The 21,354-nt window shown below is 40.1% G+C and overlaps 1 protein-coding gene across 1 annotated transcript in view; it reads right to left on the bottom strand.

Annotated features, from left to right (window-relative positions):
• Window positions 1–3,375: 3,375 nt before the first annotated feature.
• ALG5 (ALG5 dolichyl-phosphate beta-glucosyltransferase) overlaps window positions 3,376–21,354 on the bottom strand; it is a 44,965-nt gene continuing 26,986 nt past the window's right edge. The window contains exons 9-10 of the mRNA XM_034758596.1: window positions 5,583–5,668; window positions 3,376–4,740 (exon numbers count right to left, since the gene is read on the bottom strand). Of these exons, the coding sequence (XP_034614487.1) occupies window positions 4,628–4,740; window positions 5,583–5,668 (199 nt within the window). The 3' untranslated portion in view covers window positions 3,376–4,627. The remainder of the gene's footprint in view (window positions 4,741–5,582; window positions 5,669–21,354) is intronic.

The following is a 21,354-nucleotide window of genomic DNA, read 5'->3' as shown; positions in this document are numbered from 1 at the left end:
GTCAAATTTTGTCTGACATGTTCACTACATGGGCACTGAAAGCTGAGAAAGTCATTTGGGAACAGAATATCCAAGATTTTCAAATGACTGGCTCTTAAATTCACATCAGTCCTAAACAAGTGACCTGATTTTCAAAGGTGTTGTGAATGGAGCTGCTCTCATGGTCTTCAGTGTCTGCTGCAGGGTGCTCAGCATGTTTGAAAAATAGGGTCACTTGTTAAGGTGCCTAAATGTGGATTGAGGAGCCTAATTGTAGACACCCATCTTTGAAAATCTGCAGCTATAAATGTTAGAAAATAAGTTAATGAACAGATTTCCCCAGAAAATTGGCAAAACCACCCTAAGAACAATGCAAATGATACCAGAACTGCAATATCGCTCATCTTTCAAAATATCTCATTTGCACTGCAGCATCATGCATTAAAAAGATGAAATGTTATTCTGATCAACTTCATGTGTTTGGTGAGATGGGTGAGACCCCAAGTGAAGCTGGACCCTCTAATGCTCCTTTAAGCTGAATGGGCCACCCTATGGCAAGTATGCAGGCTTACTACTGGAACATTCACTGCAGTTCATCTCTGTTTCAGGGAAATGAAACACTTGCACATTTCGGAAAAGGTAGGTATGCGCTTTATCTTATTTACAAGATGTAAATAAATGCTTAATGCTTATGTATGAAGTTGCTGAAAGGACTGGTAGCCTGCTAAAAAGTGGCACACTATATTGACAAGTTAAAAATGGATTTGTTCTTAGCCCCAGAAGTATTACTATGGATTTGCAGAGTGCTCGAATGCAAGCACTAGGGTTTGCAGAATGCTTGAAGGCAAGGGGGCTTAAAAAACATCAGACAAGGATAATTGTCTAAACATATCTAAATGAGCAGTTTGACAATCACATAACTATAATGACAACCAGAAGGCAGAAATGGTTCATGATAATAAAAATGGTGAAATGTAGAACAATGTACAGTATAGCTATAATATTTTCTATTTCCCCTTCCAGCGATCAATCTTTTAAATAGATTCACAGGTGAGCGTGGCTGCCAGCATATGATCTCATATGTGTGTTTTATTTTATATAATATTGAAAAAATAGCAAGAGTAAGAAAGAGGCTGGGGCTTAATATGACAACGTTAAACAAAGGCTAAGGGACTAATGTTAAAATATAAGTGGTAAATAAAAATATTGGGATAAAGAAAAATTACGTTCTCCCATTCTCTTGCCTGTATTTGGTATTTGTAGATTGTAACTTGTCTTCTGTCTGTGAACGTCTAGCACACTCTTGGGTACTAGGTAAATTGATAATTACAGGTAGGTTCCACTGTCTTAAGCAATACTAGCATAGAGATTCGAGAATAGATATTGAAGGTGTGTATGCCACAACTAAGGATGTGTCTGTACTTTCCAAACATTAATTAATTCAGTTTAAATTTGCAAAGCACTTGTGTAAAAACTAGCTGTAAGACTAATCTGGGCATTTACTTCCAGTTGGTATGGGAATGTCCTCAGACATTTGTTGTGAATTCTGTAACTGGTATATTGAATACCGTTCTGCAGAGTGAACTGGAGCCATCTCCTGCCTTTCGTTGCTGACACTTCATGATTTTGTTCACTCTGCACATTCTAAATTGATTGAAATTGCTTTATTACTTGTGCAGAGGTGCCCTGCCCTGAAATAATGCTGCAGTGTCATTGAGCCCATGGACTGAGAATACAGAGCTAAATTCAGGAGTTAGAGCAGTGATGGATTTGGCCTGTGATGTACTGCGTATCTGCAGAAAAGGTTACCTATCAAAAAAGAGCAAAAAGTGAATCACTGTCCTTTACTGGGGAAAAAAAAGAAAACCTCCCACAAAGTATCAGAATTATGTCATTTTATTGTTAAACACAGTAAATAGGTAGTTATTCACTTGTAATGGGAGTTCTTGGAGTCTTTTGCCTCTGCTGAGCCACATTTGGAACTGCTTAGCAATTAAATACTGTAATGGCTGCCCTTGTATTTGTCTTGCAGAACACAGTATCAGGAGTGAGTACAAGAAAGATCTACAGCCACCATTTCCCCTCGGTCCCTATCTCCTCTCTGCAGGAGAGCATGTAGACTTCAGACACCACCAGGAGCTTTGTGGACTTCAGTTTGTCTGTCTTGAGTGTGCCACACATTTTCTGTAGCGAACAGTTTACAAAATTAACTCTCCAACTGTTCAAAAAATGCTGCATATGAACATTTTTCAGACCAAATTTGTAATTTCCAGGTCAAGTCACTAAAAAAATTGAGACTATTTTATTAATAGAATTACTACTGAGGTTTTTTTCCTGCAGCAGTCATGTTCCAAATGTCGTCAGATTATATATAAGGTGAGTGTGCTAAAAGACAACATATGGAAAATTTCAGGGAAAACAATTTATTGTGAAGTTGCATTACACTGGATATCTATACACATCCCTAATGATGGAGTCTCTGCTCCACCATTGCTTCATATTATTCAATAACAATGGAAGGATCCTGAGTAAAAGAATTAGATGAATTTAGAGCTTGTCAAAATTTTTAGCAAGAATTTTCATTGTTTTCTTTTTGAAAGGCTATTTTTCTCCAGAAAATGGCCTGTGAAATTTTTTTTTATAAAGTTGACAGTTTTTCATTAAAAACTTACTCTTTTACAAAACTTTCTGCCACATTTATCAATTTTTGTCTATTTTCAAAATCACTGAAGTTTTTCGTTTACTGAAATCTTCATTTTATTACAGAAAACTATTTTCAGTAAAAGAAAATTTGGGTAATGATTCAAAACTTGAAGATATTGATTAAAGTCTTGCAGAAAATTTTGGAGAGGATTAAAGTAGGTCAATTTTGAATGCTGTGAAACAAATAATTTTGAAGTTTCCATTTTTTGCCTGCTTTATGATGAGATCTAATTATTAAGCCTCATTTTTATTTTGTTAAATATAGATTTATGATCAGTGTTGCTCAAATGCATAGTAATTTCCATAATCTAATAGAATGGTTTTTACTTATAAATCCCGTGATATTTAATCTGGAAGGATTGCTTATTAATATTCTTTTAATGCAGGTATTTTGTGTGTAGTTTTCTTGGTTTAAAGAAAAATCCAACAACTGAATTCCCCTACCTATATTTTACATGGGTAAAACATAGTTTTCCCTAGCCTCTTTCTAAGAAGCAACTGAATATTTTTGGCAGAAGTTTTCAAAGTCAGACTGAAGCTGACGTCTTGCATGGAAAACTTCAGCCAAATGGTTAGTTTGACAAAGTTATAAGCTATTGAGAACATGATCTTATAATGGGAAGCATCAAACAACCTTAACAGGTGGCACTACCAGCCCTGCCTATCACATCAGTAGCGCATAGAACACTTACCACAAGTGAGCAGTTATCACTTTATTCTGGTTAATGCAGCAACCAGTCATATAACTCGTTCAGCAGAAGTGACAGATCTATATGGACCAGAATACCAAAGGAAGTGAAGACTACAAAACAAAAACTGAACATGTTCATTGAGAATTTATTTCAGTACTTCTTCATCCTCCAGAAAACTGAGATAACTCTAAAAGGAACCAAATCCTAGAAGTGTATAACAACTTGTAAACTGAGAAAAGACAGATTCCAATGTAACATATCTGAAGGTACAACTGGTTGTACACTCCGTTTTCTTTGCTTTAAACAAGCTCCTGGGAACAACTTCTTCCCAAAGTGGGAAACCTATTACCCTTTATGGTAGCTCAGGAAACCGGTTTACTTGTTTGGCAATCGGAAATGAGTATTTTTGACATTGCCATTTTAAAGTTATGCTGCATGATAGGTTGAGATACTTTATCAATAGAAAGCCCAGGCCTTAAAGCTGAAAGCTCATGAGCTTCACAGCTAAAAACCAAACATACTTAACACATATGATAGATTGTATCTAATTGTGAAAGACAGCATTTTAAAATTAAATGTACTTTCTTTTGGAAATTTTATGGTCCATGGGGAGTGAATATGAAGTCAAATCTCAGACTTAAGTGTTATAAACTGCAGGTCAAAACAGATTACAATTGGAATGTTATGAGATTACTGAAAGAGTTCTCAGGAAAACAGCACATTAGTTGTATAACACAGTAAAATCCATTAATACCAGCTATACCATTTAAAGATTTAAAATAATAGCCTAAATACATACAAGTAATTTAATACCACTATTACCAGTTCCAAATCACAATGTATTTGTGTGTTCCAATACACAGAAACAAAAAGAGCTTTGGTCATCCACAATATTGCACATCATGGGATATGGGCTCCATTTAATGTGCATCAACGGGAATTCCAAGTGCACAGTGAGACAAAAGCAGATTTGTTTATTTAATCTGGGTGAATTTATGCAAGAACCTTTAAAGCTGCTACAGAAGAAAAAACAGATGCTGGGATCAAAACGTATGTCTTTTAAAGATGCTTTTTCTTTCGATTATAGGAATATTTGACTATTGGCAATTTTATAAAATATACGTATATTGCAAAAATGCAGTACGTAACAGCAGCAATGAAGAGTTACCTCATCTTTCTTCAACATTTTAGTTCACTGAAATAGTTCTCATGCTCCATTATGTGTAATAATGCATTTGGAGAATGTAAATAACCTAATTAGATTTGCTTGTTTCGAGACGCCAGGCACCAGTCAAATATCTCAGTCGTATAAAAAGAAGATCCCTGCCCATCTGCAGCCAGCTCCAAAAGGGAACCAGCTTCGAACCTATGATTAATAAAAGATACAAAAAAAAATCAGAGGGACAACGTTTAAACAAGTGCTCACCTTAAATAAAGTTAGCATCAATAAGAGAGATTTAACTAGAGAACATCTGCATTTAGCCCTTGACTTTAATAAACATTTCCACTTGAAAAGTTAATGCTTTAAAATTTAAATTATATTTGAAATTATACTGAGAGTGGGACATTCTAGGTCAGAAATAGATAGTGGCTCAACATATGCTATGGTGGTATATGTACACAAACTTACTGCTGGACAATAAATCAAACTTTGTTCAGGCAATTAGACTTAGAAGCTGAACAAAGGTCATTGGAAGAAAGTGTGTGTTTGTTTTTCTTTTCTAAATCACTCAAGACACAATCTTAAGAGCACCAGCACAAACCCACTAATCTCCAAGCAAGTTAAGATATCCAATCAATTTAATTAACCCTTCTTCAGTAGGGCTAGAAATCATGCTAGGTAGAATATGCTCTCTCTGTATCTCATTGCAGAGTTCCCTACAATCTGGAAAGCAACAGGCATTGTAAGAAACCTGAAGCAAAGAGGGTGCCCTAGGGGAGCTTATACGTGGCTCCAAAACTCTCACCACTCCCATCACAAGAAGGGGCCGGAGAAAGGAAGAATTGGAAACGGAGCCATCAGGGGAAGCTGGCCAGCCTTATTGCATTCAGATCTTTTACAACTGGATGGCTGTATGAAGAGAAGGCTCAATGCAACATGTCCTCAAGTTTGGAAAAAAGTGTTTGAGTCACTAGAGGACGATACTAAAGTATTGCTTTCTGGACTGATACTCATGGGGGTGGGAGGGGGGTACGCAATTTACTCACCATCAATTTCGGTCCAGTTGACAGCAACCTCTGCTATTGGTATTTTCAAGCGCTGAGCTATGTAAAGAAGTTCCACATCAAATGCCCTGAAATAGAACAGGAAATAGTAAATTCATTGGTATTTATTTTCAGAAAAAAGAACATTGCAGTGTTAAATTACACCAGAACAGAGATTTAATTAAGGCACTTAGTGTGCAGTTATCAAGTTTATACTGATACTCGGAAAGTCAGATTCACATGAAAGATCAATTTGTTATATAGCTGAATGACAGAAACTAGCCAGGGTACAGATTCCAGTACCTCATTGCACAACACATACATTAAAAGAAAGGATGAAGTGCTCGTATCAGCACTCACACTTTCCATTTGATCACAGTTGAGATTCAGATCTTTGTAAAGATTGGGGCAGCAGAGCTTCCTCGCAACACCGACCTACTTCTCTAGTGCTTTCTCGGATTTCAACTGCACCGGAAGCTCCTCTTTCCTTTCTTGATGCTGCTGTATGCTGATGTGATACACTCTCCTTGTTTTCTTTGAGTAAAAAACCAATGCAGAAGGGAAGTGAGGAAGCAGAGAAATAATGGGAGCTGAGGAACAGCTGGGAGTGCATATGAACAACCAGCATAGAGCCTTTTCTCTCCTCAAGTCTATCATTTTTACTGGCAGGCTCTGCTCAGATGAGATCCACTACTAGAATAGATGAGGTAGCAGAAGTCAGGAGTAGGTGCATTGGCCAAGTTCACACAGCTTCTCATTGCACTATGTCTAGCACTAACGAACATCATAAGACCTACACTTTAAGTATGAAGATTCACTCATTTCTTCACCTCACTTGTACAGCTAAAATTCCTCATCTGCTCAGCATTCTTCAGGCCTGGTTTTCATAACAGCTGAGCATCCACAGCTCTCACTGAGGTCAATGGGATACATGGATGATCGCTATTAGACATCAAGGACGTGATTTTCAGTAAATAGCTATCTACATATAGCTTATGCATTGCAAGGGTGACTAGAGATAAATCTAAATCTCTAGTAAGTCAGTATTTCTCTATATTTAGTTGTATATAGTTAAGTACTGAACCTAAAATATTCTGACTTCTTGTTCACCTGTCATTAGGTTTCTCTTTACACTTCAACATTTGTTCTTAGAAAGACAGCCAAGAGTAACAGAGTTCTTTTTTGAAACAGTTCATGAATATTAAGTGTCTTATCTGAATTAAGACAATTTTATTTCAGACTTTCATATAGGTCACTCACAAAGTCCCTGTTTCTTGACTATTTTCTAGGCAATGGCTTATTTTAAATGCCAAAAATTTGTTAAAGAATGCAAACACTTATGCTCTAAATCAATTGTTATTGATTTTTAGAGTGATATAAAACATTAGCACTTCCTTTTCAGCAACTGCATTGTCTAACTAATAAAAATATATAGTTACATAAGACATTTGTGCCTTCAGCTGTCCAACCAAGATATCCATTATAGTCCTATTTGAAGTACACTCTTGCTTTGATTTAAAAGACAACATATACATTACCATATTTCTTTAAGAAGGCATAGAACCATTGTTAAAGGTTGGGGGAGGTTAAAAGTTTAAGTAAAGACAATTTTCAAGTTTAAAAAGGTTTTCTTGGGGGTGGGAGAGGAAGAGGGTACCTGTTGAAAACTTCAGGAGCTTAGAGGCCATAAGGCAGCTTTAGCTAAAGAGTGCATACCTCTTAACTCTCATATAACATCCAATATGTGAAACTAAGGAGAGGTGTTAGCTGCTACTGAGCAGGATGGATTAAAAAAAAAAAAATCACGATTTTATTTTCATGTTGTTAATTCTTTACTTTCTTCCTATTTTATAGCCTTAAATTGCTGAAGTGGGTGTTCTGTACCTGTTTCCTTAATTGGTTTCCTAATTATTAGTAGAATTCCAGATTTTACATGGATTTTTTTTCCTACAAAAAAAGTTTCACACTTAAAATGCTCATCTGTGCTGAAAAAGGAAAGTCCAGGGCCTCTAACATATTTACTGGAAGAATACCACATACACAAATACAAGACTGATAAGTTAATAGTCCCAGCTACATTTGCAACCAACACCACTTTCCTGTATATATTGAACTTCCACAAGTCAAGACAGCTGAAATACTTTACATAACCAGGCTGTACTCCTCCATCACGGTTTGCAGTTTGAAGTCAATGGGATTTGTGCTCCCAAGTCACATACTACCATTAGGTCCTCAAATATGGCTTAACAATTTTGGCCTCTGTGCATAAAGAGTTCACAATAACTAGATGTGACAGAATTCAAATTTTATTTTTTGATAATTTCAGTGGAGAATATCAATGTTTATTTTTAAGCATTTTTTTTCAATTTTCATCTATCTAAATTTTTACAGTCATGAGAAGTTATGGGAAAAGGCTCAGACAATTATTTAATTACAGTAGAAGTAGCTATTCAAAAAGTTAAAGCTCTTTAACTGTTAAAACACAAATTGTCAACATCACATCAAAATATACAAAGTAAATATTCTTAAATCAAACTCTAAATTCTCAAGCAGCATTTTTCTTGGCCTATTTGTAAATTTAGATGATTATTGATGTACATTTTTTTTGCGGTGTGTGCGTGTACTGTGGAAATGACATTGATCGACATTTACCAATAAAAATCTAATTCCACCAACCCTGTCAATCACTGTTAGAGTATAAATAACTTTCATTGCTAACACTGAAGCAATTTTATTTTGATGAGACAAAGGTTTTACGTCGCTAGGAAGCGTGTAATAAAAATAAATTTTATCCATGATGCTGCAAACGCTTATGCACATGCTTAACTTTAAGTACCAGTAGTCCCACGGAAGTCAATTTGATCGTTCAGGTAGACAGTTACGTACCAGCTTAAGTGTTAGAAGGATCAGAGCTTTAACTCTGTACACCTCTACCCCAATATAACGTGACCTGATATAACATGAATTCGGATATAACGCAGTAAAGCAGCGCTCCGGGGGAGCGGGGCCTTGCGCTCCGGCAGATCAAAACAAGTTCGATATAACGCAGTAAGATTTTTTTTGGCTCCCAAGGACAGCGTTATATCAAGGTAGAGGTATATTTTATATTTTCCCTATAGCAGTTTTGTAAAATGTAAGTAATTTTCAAACCCTTACAGTGCTGATATTCAAAGAAAATAAACAAAACCATTTATAATGTAGTTTGTTATATATTTTAATTTGAATTTGCCATAGCACAAATTTTGAAATTAGTTTTACAAAACCTCAACTAGATTTTAAAATGTTAAGCAATGCAAATCAATCATTTAAATCACTCCCCACTGCTGCTGATTACCTTTTTATTACAGCCTCTTTGAAAACGAGAGTTTGATTGGGGGAAATTAAAGGGTTTAAGATTTAAAAGAAACTCTTGCTTTTAAATAAAATTCTTAAATACCTGCCTTGCTTCTGCCCCCTTCCCCCTATCTAGGGCAAGATCCTTGCCTCTGCTCTAGACACTTTATGTTACATAAAAGTGTTGGCCAGAGAAGCGTAAAGGGGCCCATAAGTCCCATATTTGGCATGGGGAGGATTCCCTGGTGCAAGAATTGAAGAATGTAGCCATAAAGCTGTCCTCCCATGATCCCCTTATGTGTCCCTGTGCAGGTGGTGTGCTGGAGGTGGGAGGAGCTGCATCAAAAGACATTGTGGAAATTCCAGGAAGCACTGCAAGTTAACTCATAGGACAGCATGGGGAGGCTGCTGTAACTTAGAGGGATTGTCTAAATTATGCTGAGGGCCTCTCCAGCCCCCATAACAGCCCAGGATCAGAAGGTGCAAAGATGTCTTAACGCAGCTGCAGTTTCCACTCCCCTAGATGGCAAACTCTGAATCTTTCCTCTAATCTTTATGGTATTTTGACAGAGGCTGTTGTAAAAAAGTGGTCAGTAGCATGCAAAAGACACAAACTTTTGCAGATTGTCAGCTGAGTTAGAAATGCTGCTTCCCCCATTCTTCTCCAAACCACCCTCCTTTCAGACAAAAACCTACAGGACTTTAGCATAATTAAAAATAATACATTACAATTAGTGAAGCAGCAAGACTATACCTCAAAATAGGTGCTAGTGTAGTAATCCAGATAGATTACATAGACAGAACACACATACAGTCAGATACTGCCAATCACAGTCAAACACAAGTGATCACACATTGGCCTGTTCACTACATCACTAAAATAGTAAATTCAAACTAATGGTTACCATGGCAACTGTAACTCAGCCATATTGCACATATATATTAAAAAAGAAAAACGATTAACATTACCCTGTACAACAACAAAAAATACAATAGGTGCAGAAGGAGGCAGAGTTAAGTTAGCTAAGGAACCAGGGGTTTTCAATAATCTCAAATCAGGATGACTTTTGAGTGGGAATAGGGCCTATTAGTAGGGTGATCAGACAGCAAGTGTGAAAAATCAGGACAGGGTTATAGGAGCCTATATAAGAAAAAGATCCAAAAATCAGGACATCTGGTCACCCTACCTATTATCTACCACAAAAGCAATTATTGCAGTAAATGCATTTGTCTGAATGTGCTGAATCTGTTCCAAGTGATGTTGCTGTTTAAAAATTGTTTAAAAACAAACAAACAAACAAACAAAAAAAAAAACAGCCACCATCCCACAAACAACTGAGAACTGAACACTGTTTATTAACCCTGCATAATTACTCCAGTTTCTTCTATTGAAATTCTAGATTTGTATTACTTGTCATTTTTGGCTGACATTTTAGATTTGTAAGCAAAGATATATTCATTTGTTATATTCACCTCAAAATAGCTGCAAACGATCTTTTAGGTCTAATAAAGTGGTCTCCAACCTTTTTATGCCCAAGATCACTTTTTCAATTTCAGGGCAACCCAGGATCACCTCGCCCATTCTCTGAGGCCCCGCCCCGCTCACTCCATCCTTCACCCTCCGTCGCTCGCTCTCCCCCACCCTCACTCACTTTCACCAGGCTGGGGCAGGGGGTTGGGGTGCAGGAGGGGATATTGGGTACTGGCTCCAGGAGGGGGGCTCAGAGCTGAGGTATGGGTACTGGCTCCTGGAGGGGGATATTTACCTCGGGCGGTTCCCAGTCAATGGCACGTGGGGCTAAGGCAGGCTCCCTGCCTGTCCTGGCCCCACTTAGGCACATTGGCACCTCACCCCATCACGAGCCAGGCCACCCTCCCAGCCAGTAGTGCACCTCTGCAGCCCCTGCTGGAACCACTCCCGCAAGCATCGCCTCCAGAGCTCCCATTGGCCACAGCTCCCCGTTCCCAGCCAATGGGAGCTGCGAGGACTGTGCTTGCAGGCAGGACCAGAGCACGGAAACCCCTGCCTCTTCCCCCCCCTCCTGCCCCCACAGGGCCGCAAGGGCGTGCTGGCTGCTTCCAGGAGTGGTGTGGGGTCGTTGCAGGCAGGAAGGGTGCATTAGTGGCAGGCAGCCCGGCTGCGCCTCCGGGGCCAGAGATCACAATCAACTGGGAGATTCTCCTGGATCGACCCATCAATTGTGATCAACAGGTTGGTGATCACTGCTCTAATATATATAATTCTCATAATACCCATTACATGTATTAACTGACTAGAAATCTTAATAGAGACCGTTCATTTAATTGTCCAATGAATTACACTGCACTAACTGATCTAAAAATGCTGCTCAGCCTAGGGAACTAATGAACAGAGTTCAATCATCAGCTATACACTATTGTAAGTTTTACCACCTTATAGAAATTGATTAATGCAATACCAGGACACCACTATCCTGCTGGAGTGACATAAAAAAAAAAAAAAACTGTGAGCAAATTTTAGTGACCAGGAAAGTAAAGGACTAACATCCCTGGCAAAAATCAGAGACAGTACTCCCCCCCGCCCCCCCCTACATGTGATGATGAACATGTCCTAACCTTGAACCCTCCCGCCTCCCCTGTTTAATGCCTAAATGAAAAGGATTCATGGGTGAGATACTACTGGGGTACATTTCAAAGTGTATGCACATCCACTACTAGAGTTAGTGAGGAAACAGATTGCAATGTATTCAACAAGCTGATGATAACCAGTTCTACATCTCGTCAGACCCAGATGGTGCACTGGAACCTACAGTCTTTCTATAATCACAATATGAACAAGGGTGAACTAGCTGAGGCTTAATCTGGGAAAGAGCAAAGTGATGCTGGTGGATTTGGAGGTCGTAACCTTATTAGTTGGCAAGTGTGATATCTGCACTCAGGTTAAGGGAGTGCACCTGCCATTTGTGACTCAGGTTCATAATCTTGGAGTTTTATGAGAGCCAGGATTGTTTTAGGGAGATCCAGTAGTGCACTTATTTCTAATTGTGTTCTAACACAGGTTAACGAGCATGATCTTAAATTGTAGCATAGACAAAGGAGTAAACATTTGTTCCTGGTTGTATTTAACCCTCAGAATGTGTTCCTTTACCTATGCCACAAGTTAAGATAGTTTTAGTTAACACGTTAGAACACAATTTGAAACAGAGTGTGTGATATTCTGTACCTTGGGGGAGCACCCTGTAACCCCCATATTCCTCATTTATATATGATTTTGATCTAACATATAAAACATGCTTTGTAAGGTATCAGGGGAAAGGTTATGATCTGCTGCAAGTCATTTCTCTATCCATATATGTAGATCATTAATGCATATGAAGTTATGAAAATTGGGTTCTATGGTTGTCACTAAAACATGCTGTAAATTGGGGAATCAGCCAGATATTAGCTCCCCAGAGGCAACAGCAAGGAAAGTAACCAACACCTGGGCAGGGTATCAATCAACCCATCAACAACCATTGTCCAGCAAGGGAGCTACAATTCAATGACTCACATGCATGAGGCCACACCAGGGGAATTGCTCAACCTTGCCTGGAGACTCAGCAATGTCCCCAGACATGCCTGGACTTGTGCTCCTCAAGCACATGGGACTGAGGTTATAAAACAGACACAGTGACCCACATGGGGGGCCTTTTCTCCTGCCCCCACCTATGCTGCAAACAACAGAGACACTGAGAAGAAGACTGAAGACTCCAACTGAGGAGACTGACCCAGATTTAAGGGACAAATCTGTATATTAAAGACTGCAATATCCAGTGGGGTGAGAAAAACTGCTTAATCTAGTTGCTGCCCAATCTAATAGGGCTGAGAGTTTAGACTGCGTACTTATATTTTATTTCTTTTGGTAACTAACTGACTTTTTGCCTATCACATAAAACCTATCTTTTATAGTAAATACATTTGTTTAAGTGTTTATCTTTACCAGTGAATTTGTATGAAGTGTGTGGCAAATCTGCTCAGGTTTACAAAGGCTGGTGTATATCCACTTTCCACTGATGAAGTGGTGAACCAATTAATAAAGTTGCACTACTCATCTTGAGCAGTACAAGACAGTATATTCCTGGGGTACAGTTCTGGGAGGGATTTGGCTCTGATGCATGAATATATGAATCACACAGAGAAAGGCAATATTAGGGTTACCATATTTCAGCAAGAAAAAAAGAGGACGGGAGGAGCCCCGCCCTAGCCCCTCCCACTTCCCGCCCCCCCAGAACCCCCAACCCTCCCCCCGTTCCTTGTCCCCTGACTGCCCCCTCCTGGGACCCCTGCCCCTAACTGCCCTCCAGAACCCCACCCCCTACCTAAGACTCCCTGTTCCTTGTCCCCTAACTGCCCCCTCCTAAGACCCCCCCCCCAACTGCCTCCCAGGACCCTACCCCCTACCTGTACCCTGACTGCCCAAAACTTTCTCCACTCCCCCCAAAAAGCCCCCCCCCGTTTCTTGACTGCCACCTCCAGAACCTTCCTGCCCCCTGACCTCCTTACCCTGCTGCTCAGAACAGAGTGTTGGGCTCTGTGCAGCCGAGCCGGACACGTGGCTGAGCTCCCCAGCACAACAAAACCCGGTCCCTGGCCCTGCACAACAAAACCCGGTCTGGCCCTGCACAGTGCTGCTGGACTGGGCTGCAAGGGAGCTCAGAATGCAGGGCGGATCCGGCTCCTCTACAGCTGCTCCTGAGTCCAGCCCGGGACTTCCCTGCAGCCCTCCCAGCCGCTCGCTCTGCCCTGGGGAAATCCCGGACATTGTGAGTGCTTTACAAATTCCCCCGGACGCTATTTTTAGCACACAAAAGGAGGACATGTCCGGGTAAATCCGGACGAATGGTAAGCCTAGGCAATATAGCTGGGTGTGGGGCTTCACATGCTGTTGTGCTGAGTGATAACAGCGTCTGGAGGGGTTTGCTGCTTGTCACTAGCAAGGCATTGTGAGAGACAGTCCAGGCTGGAGAGAGTTCAGGGGGCACAGCAGTCCCACAATCCCAGGCTGCACCCCGGGAATCCCGTTACTGTGTGCACAAGCAATCTTATCAATTTCCAAATCAACTGTGCTCAACTTCCAATATGTTTATCCTGCTGGCCCTGCAAACTCACCCTGGGTTCTGAAACTCCAGCTGGGCTTTTTCCTGTTTGTGCATCATCACCAGCAGTAAGTGTTCTCCAGGACAAAGTTAGGCCCCCACGAGAATATAGTATTCTATAGTATTGCAAATTTTTTTTATGGAAGGGGCCCCTGAAATTGCTTTGCCCCAGGCCCCCTGAATCCTCTGGGCGGCCCTGGAATGTAGGCCTTATCTAGGCTGGCAAGGGTTTGTCGGTATAGTTATAGTGGCAAGCCTATTTAGTGGAGACATAGATTATACTAGCAAGAGTCCCCCAAATGAAAAGATACCAGCAAAAATTTGCCAGTGTATTCCTACATCTACAGAAGGTTGTTTCCCCCCTCCCCTGGTATGGCTATGTTGGTTAGGGATGTGGTTTGTTTTGTTTTTGTTGCTGTTTTTTTTTTTTTTTTAAACTCTCCTAGCCAACAGTTAAGTTTAGGCCAGGCCTTAGTTAACAAATAACTCTGCAGCAAATCCAACTCATTCCCTTACTTGTATTGGCTCTGCAGAACTAAGAGGAGGGACAAACTTGTGTCACTAAAGCGAGCAGATACAGCAAGATTCGGATCTGTGGAATAAGAAGGTGCCATTTTACCAGTAATATCTGAGATAAAAGTGCACACTTAGTGTTTATACTGGAGAAACAAATGAAAGTTAATTATATTTAAAACGTTCACTAGCTCAGCATCATTTTAAAAAGAAACAGTTGGTACCACAACATGAGGCACCCTCTTCAGGCAAAATTATACAAACAAAATGTTTCTTCCCATCAATCAGCTGTGAGTTGCCTAATAAACATAAATTTAACCAGTCATAGAGGTACATAAAGCATCTAACTGTCAATCACTGAGAAGAATAAAAATACACTTGGAATTTCCCTCATTTGACTAGCAAGGATTCATCAAATAACACCTGGCATATTTGACTCCTTCCTGCAGGAAAAGGAATCCAAGATGCAAGGAACTTTTAAGAGATCCCTTTGGGTCAGAAAAGGCCAATATGTCTGACTTAAAATTTACTATCTGCCAGTGTAGCCATCTGATTGGCTAAACTTCCTTCAGTGGTTTATGGTTTTAAAAAAGAAAAACAAAAGAAAAAAAAAGTTAATAATCTCTCCGGTTAGGATTGTAGTTGTAGAAATAGAAATATCTTCTCTTTATCTGGAATCTGGAAACAAGCAATTCCCAACTGTCTCCGTTATGCTTTTAACTTAAGCCTTTTAACTTTCTTTTAAGTTTTAATTTAAAAAATGTGCCTCATCTAATTCTGAGAAATAGATTAGTGGTTAATCAGATTCAAAGCCTAAAACAAAGCATATGCTCTTTGTTTGTAGATTGCTCTCATTTCAGATCAATGTCAAAACTTAGCTGTATCGGAAATTTTTTTCAAAAACATTTGGCTTGTACTGGTATGTATGCAAAAGACTATTCAAAAGGCAGTTCTAAAAATAATCCCAACAAAATCTCTCCCCTTTAATTCTAAATAGGATGCATACATAGTAATTTATAATGCTATAAGACCAATATAATACTCCTTTATATGGCTGTGCATGTCTATAATACCTTTTGTCTCTGGATTTCAAAGCACTTCACAAACATTAATGAAAGGAGTTTAAAAGCACCCCACGCTAGTTTATCTAGGCACTTCTATGGCCCTCATCATGATAGTATCTGAGCACCTAAAGTATTTCAATTCTACCTATGTTTTCCTGTTTATGAGCACCTATACATCAAATTCAGATATAGCAAATAAGAAATTGTACACTCAGACTGCTGAAAGATTTAACATTAAGGAGAAGGAGATACTCTGGTCAATACCTGTGAAACAGAAATAGAAAGGTGGAAGTGGTAAGACACAAAGAGATCCAATCTAAGTAAACATTTGGATCTGATTTTCAGGATCATTTTTTGACATCCCTCTGCTTCGCTCCACCCCCCCCCCCCCCATGGTGTGGGATGAGAAAACAGAAATAAAAAGCTCCAAATTAAAAGGTGTTGGTGAAGAAACACTGAAAATACTGTAGCCATTCATTTTCGGTGGCTTGCTAGCTACTTAAAAATTAAAGTTTTAAAACCTTACACTCCGTCCAGTCTAGCAGCAGGACATCTACATTGTTTACATTGCCACATTTATTGTTAGTAAAAGATATTTGGCTCAAAACTGAGAGAGAATGTGCTCTCAACACTCGTTCCTTCAGTGAGGTATGTTAACAGGCTGCTGAGAGAGACAAAAATAAAATCTAGCTCTCTCTTGGATAACTGCTTCTCTCTTTTCAGGAGCAGCACTGACAGGGTCCAGTGCTCCAAAAGAAGACGCGGCACTCTCTCCTGCTGCCCTGCTAATTCAGCACTTGCTCTCTGTAGCATGCACAAAAGGCTGCTTCTCCCTTTATCTGAGGGGAGGAATTCCTGGGGCCTTGCCTGCAGCTGGCCTCCTCCATATATGCAAGAAGCTCAGCATGGAGTCACTTTTAACTACAAAACTGGATGTTGGTTCAGTAGTTTCTCCCCCGACTCCACTCCTCTCAGGACTTTCTCAACAGTTCATCTTTTTGTGTTTGATGTGACAGAAATTCAAGTTACAGTTAAAAGGGCACTTTGCACAGTTACAGTTGGGTTGGTACTAACTGAATTAGAAATCTCAAACGTCTAAAGGGTTTATTAAGTATTCAGCTGTGATAGCTCACTGTAGACACCAACTCAGAATACTGATCGATAATAATGAAGTGAAGACTTCCATTTAAAAAAATGCTATTAATTTTGAATAGTGTTAAATGCTGAACACTAACTTTTTGGAGTGAAAATTGTTCTGCTTTAAGAAGTTAGCCTTGGGCATGACATATCTCTTGATTTACTGAAGCTCAAATGTGCAACAAAGCTCCAAAAATATTGGACAAAAAATTATTCATGCAAGAAACCTAAAATTATGTTGGTTTCATTCCTTTAGTCCAAGTTACTTTCTAGAACTTTAGTTGTGATTATTTTTGATGTAAAATAATTTTGAACTCTAAGTGAGGAGTGGTAATATTTGTATGATGTGTAGGTGATGTGAGAGGCACAAGAGTGATGTGCAATGTCAGGACACAGTCCTGCCAGATGCTGTACATCCTCCTCCTGATGTTACTGGGAGTTGGTTTAGTGGGCGGGTGCTGGCCTGTGATATATAGGAAGTTGGACTAGATCTGGTGGTTTTATCCTTAATCTCTGACTTTGACTATGACTTTGCAGGATTAGCCCCTTAATGCTTTTAGAATATTGGGGGAAAAAAAAAGTTAAAAACGGAGGAAAAACTTGAAAGTGTAAAAGATTTATTGTGTACCCGCCATTACGTTTTTCTAGACAAATCACTACACCACCATTGTTAGTTCAGGTCTTCGACAACAAAATATCTATAAAATATTATTTACCAAAAAGACGAGATCAATACACTATTTCCTAATTTTTAGCCTACTTAAAGATTCATCTGAAAGGCTAGAACATTCTGCGAAAGAAGGGCAGAGTGGGTATTTTTTAAAATCAATATGCAAAGCTGCAGTTAATGTTCAGGCTGTGACAACCTAACAAGGGAAAGGAAGTTCTAAGTGGAGACTGATGCCAGCTTTAGTTTTATTCTCTCAAAGTGAGAGCTAAGGGCCAAATCCTGGATCCCAGTTACACAGGAGGAAAGGACATATTAGTCTCTTCCCTCCTATGTAACTCAGCTCTACACTGTGCCAAACGATCCTGAATCCAGTCAGCCCAGCAGAGAGGGCAGGGGAGAATTCTACAGAAGTTGAGTGCTCATATGAAAGGACTCTGCATTCTCCGGAGCAGCCCTCTTTCCTCTGAGTTGAGCTGATGAAGGGTGGGTAGGGAGGCCAGGATCAATGTCCTCAGACAGGTGTGCCCTTGAAATAGGCTCTTATTTGTTGGCTTTTCTACAGCACCCCGCTGCCCCTCCTCCCCCCGATTGCTATAGTATTGGAGCACTTTCCTAACTCAAAAGGGTGTCATGAGGATAAATTCATTAATACTAGGGAGGTACTTTCCCCATTTTACTGATGGGGAAATAGGGCACGCAGAAATTAAGTAACTTGGCCACATCTTGCAGGAAACCCATAGCCGAGATGGTAATACAATGCAGATCCCAGAGTCCCTGTGCAGCATCAAGACTATCCTTCCTCTCTGACAGCAGCTTCTCTCCAGTCCCCAGTGGACAATCTCAGAATGAGATCATCAGCCGGGAGTGGTATATGAGTCCATTAAGGATTCCCTGCTGCTCTGAGCCAGAATGAACATACCCCTCCCCCACTTACAGGGACCTCATGGAGGCACCACGAATACAAACTGTCTCCCTAATATTGACTAGAGGCCTGTTGGGATGGTATCACTGACTTTGTTGGGCAGAAGCAGGAAGAAGCTGGGTTTCTCCCTGCCCCCCACCTTATCTCCGCTCACTCTCAGGAGATGCATACAGCCTCCATGGTACACAGCCAGACTGGCTGCTCAGCTCCAGCCAAGTTACACATGGCAAATGCATCAGGGCCCAGATTTATCCAAAGGGAGTCTCAGTTATTGGATTGTAAGAGCCCCATAGTTTTGTGCAGAAATGGTTTTATTTAATAATTAATGCTGTTTCTAAAGGGTGAATTATGCTTCCAAATAGCTAACTAGGGCAAATCTATTAATAAAACATGCAATGACTGGATGCAAATATACACAGTGAAACTAGAAGAGAAATTTGTTGAAAGCTACATTAGATATCAAAGGAAAAAAACAATTATTCTTGTTCTAGACAAATTTGCCATTTTGGAATATTTGCAAAGAGTTATGGAAAAATATAAGTCACTCTTTTCTCCACGAACACAGCAAGCATTCTTGATAAGGGGTTCCAAGTTTTATAAACATCAGAAAGCCTGAGGGGTATTACTCTGTAAATTACCATAAAGCAAGCTATAGCATAAGGCTAACTTCACAGCAGTACCTCTGACTAAAGCAGGTTAGGACACCAAATTGAAAAAGTCAGCAGTTCCTGAAAATGTGGTACCTATTACAGTTCCACACATCACCTAAAATCCCTATTAAAGTTAAGTCATATTTCTCTATTTCCTCCCCCCACCCAGTTTATTCTGCATATTTGACTGCAGGTGGTGTATAGTCATTTTCACTTTCTCTCTCATTTCTCTCTTGCTGGAAGAGTCCCTTAAACAGCCAGAGGAGCCGCAAAATCCTCATATGTTTTTAAAAGGAATTTATACTATTTACTACATACTATTTAGAGAACATCAGCAACTGGAGTTATTTGAAACTGATGAATTTCAAACAAAAGAAGATTGATCGTTTCCCCTTTAAGGGCGCCTGTATTTTCTTTGAAAAGACCAGACAGCAACTATACTCATTGGTTTCCTCCTGCTTGCAGCACAGCTGTTGTGTCAGCCTCCTGAAGTAATAGATACTCCTTGAAGTTAAAGAGACTGTCAGAAAATAATATATTTTGAGGGAGTACACTTTAGGGCTGTGCTTATCCTGGACATTTCTTTAACATTAATGCAAAGGAACTAATAGAAATAGGTCTATAAAATTTAATTACTTTTTTTTTCCCCTTAGGAACAGATGAGTAGTCTTATGCTCGAAGATTATGGGTTCTATTCTTGGCTCTGCTACAGTCTTCCTTTGTGACCTTGAACAAATCACTCGCCTAGAAACTGATTTGAGAGGTACTGAGCACCACAATTCCAATTTAAGTCAATAGCAGTTGTGAGAGCTCTGCGCCTCTGAAAATTGGGTCCTTAAGTTCTGTACTTTCATATCCTCATCTTTAAGAGATGAGGAGATCTCATAGCTTGCAATAGGCTTTAAAGTTCTTGTAGCGTGTATTTCCCCTCTAACTCAATGCCAGATTTTTCACATCTCTGATCCCTGAAGTGCCCACCCCCAGCCATTTTTGCATCTCCATCCTAGAAACAACATGGCTTGGCCACAACTGCTGAAGCTCAACCTAAAACTAAACTTACTGGCTTTGATTAGATTAGCACAATTGGACAAAAGTTCTCAGCATGTGCATGGATGCTGTACTCTATTCTTGTGAGCAGGTAGGTTAATGAGACAAAAAAATTCTTTTTACGAGAGATTTTCCTAGATGAAGACAGTTTGAAAAGATTAGATTATATTCAATTAAACTCGGGCCTGTCAGCCATGATAGTGTCCATTTAGCAAGAGAGGTGGTGCAAAAAGTCTACAGAAACTAGGACACTTAATGCGGAAACAGCATTTCAGTTTCATGGGCATGTCTAAACCGCAATAAAATACTTGCAGCTGGCCCGCGTCAGCTGACTCAGGCTCGCAGGGCTCGGGCTGCGGGGCTATAAAATTGCAGTGTAGATGTTTGGGCTTGGGCAGGAGCCTGGGCTCTGGGACCCTCCACAGTCACATGACCTCAGGGCTTGGGCGCCAGCCTGAGCCTGAATGTCTACACTGCAGTTTTTTAGCCCCACAGCCCAAGCTCTGCGAGCCTCAGCCAGCTAACATAGGCCAGTTGTGGGTGTTTTATCGCAGTGTAGACATACCCATCGCAGCTGTGACACATGAAGGGGGGTGAGCGGGGAGTAGCTCCCTTTGATGGACACCCAGACAGCCAGTTAGCTGTAAAATCCTTCTTAGTCTGTTCTCTGCTTGTTAACCTCTTACAGGTAAAGCAAACAGATTACAGATCACAAGGGATTTTACAGCTAACTGGCTGTCCATCAAAGGGGCTCCTCCTCCTCTTCCCCTCCCCCTTCCCGGCCCCATGTATCACAGTAGCTGTCCTCACCATGCTACTCTAATAATGGACTATCACCCTCTCTAATGCTAAGTTACAATGAAAGGCAGCTCTAAAACAATTCAAATTGTATTCATGGTTTTTACTGCCCTTCTTCCAGACTAACAAGAGCCATCTTACTGCCCACTTTTATGAAACAGAACATATTAGGCTTCCTTTAATGACACTTGTTGGTGTACTTTTAAGGTACTCATAAGGTAATGATTTGAGGGAGGGTTGGCTGGTTGGTTGGTTAACGAGTAATGAGTTGTAAAATTGTACTAGAGAGCAACACAGGCTGATGAAGTTTCTAACTATCAGATATCTCTTATCATATCACATGCCAGAGTAAGGATAGACTGCAGGGTTCCAGACATCACCATTCACTGGGAGTCTCATCAGTGTAGCCCAAGAGCCTTCTTGTATCTTTATCGCAGACACTCCATTTAAATATTAAAACTTAGCTAACACATCTCTCCCCGCTTGCATACTGTATGCCTCTTAATTATTGAGGAAGAGAAATTCTA

The sequence above is a fragment of the Trachemys scripta genome, chromosome 1, assembly GCF_013100865.1.
Source record: "Trachemys scripta elegans isolate TJP31775 chromosome 1, CAS_Tse_1.0, whole genome shotgun sequence".
Lineage (NCBI taxonomy): Eukaryota > Metazoa > Chordata > Testudines > Emydidae > Trachemys > Trachemys scripta.
This window is presented reverse-complemented; position numbering and strand designations above follow the sequence as displayed.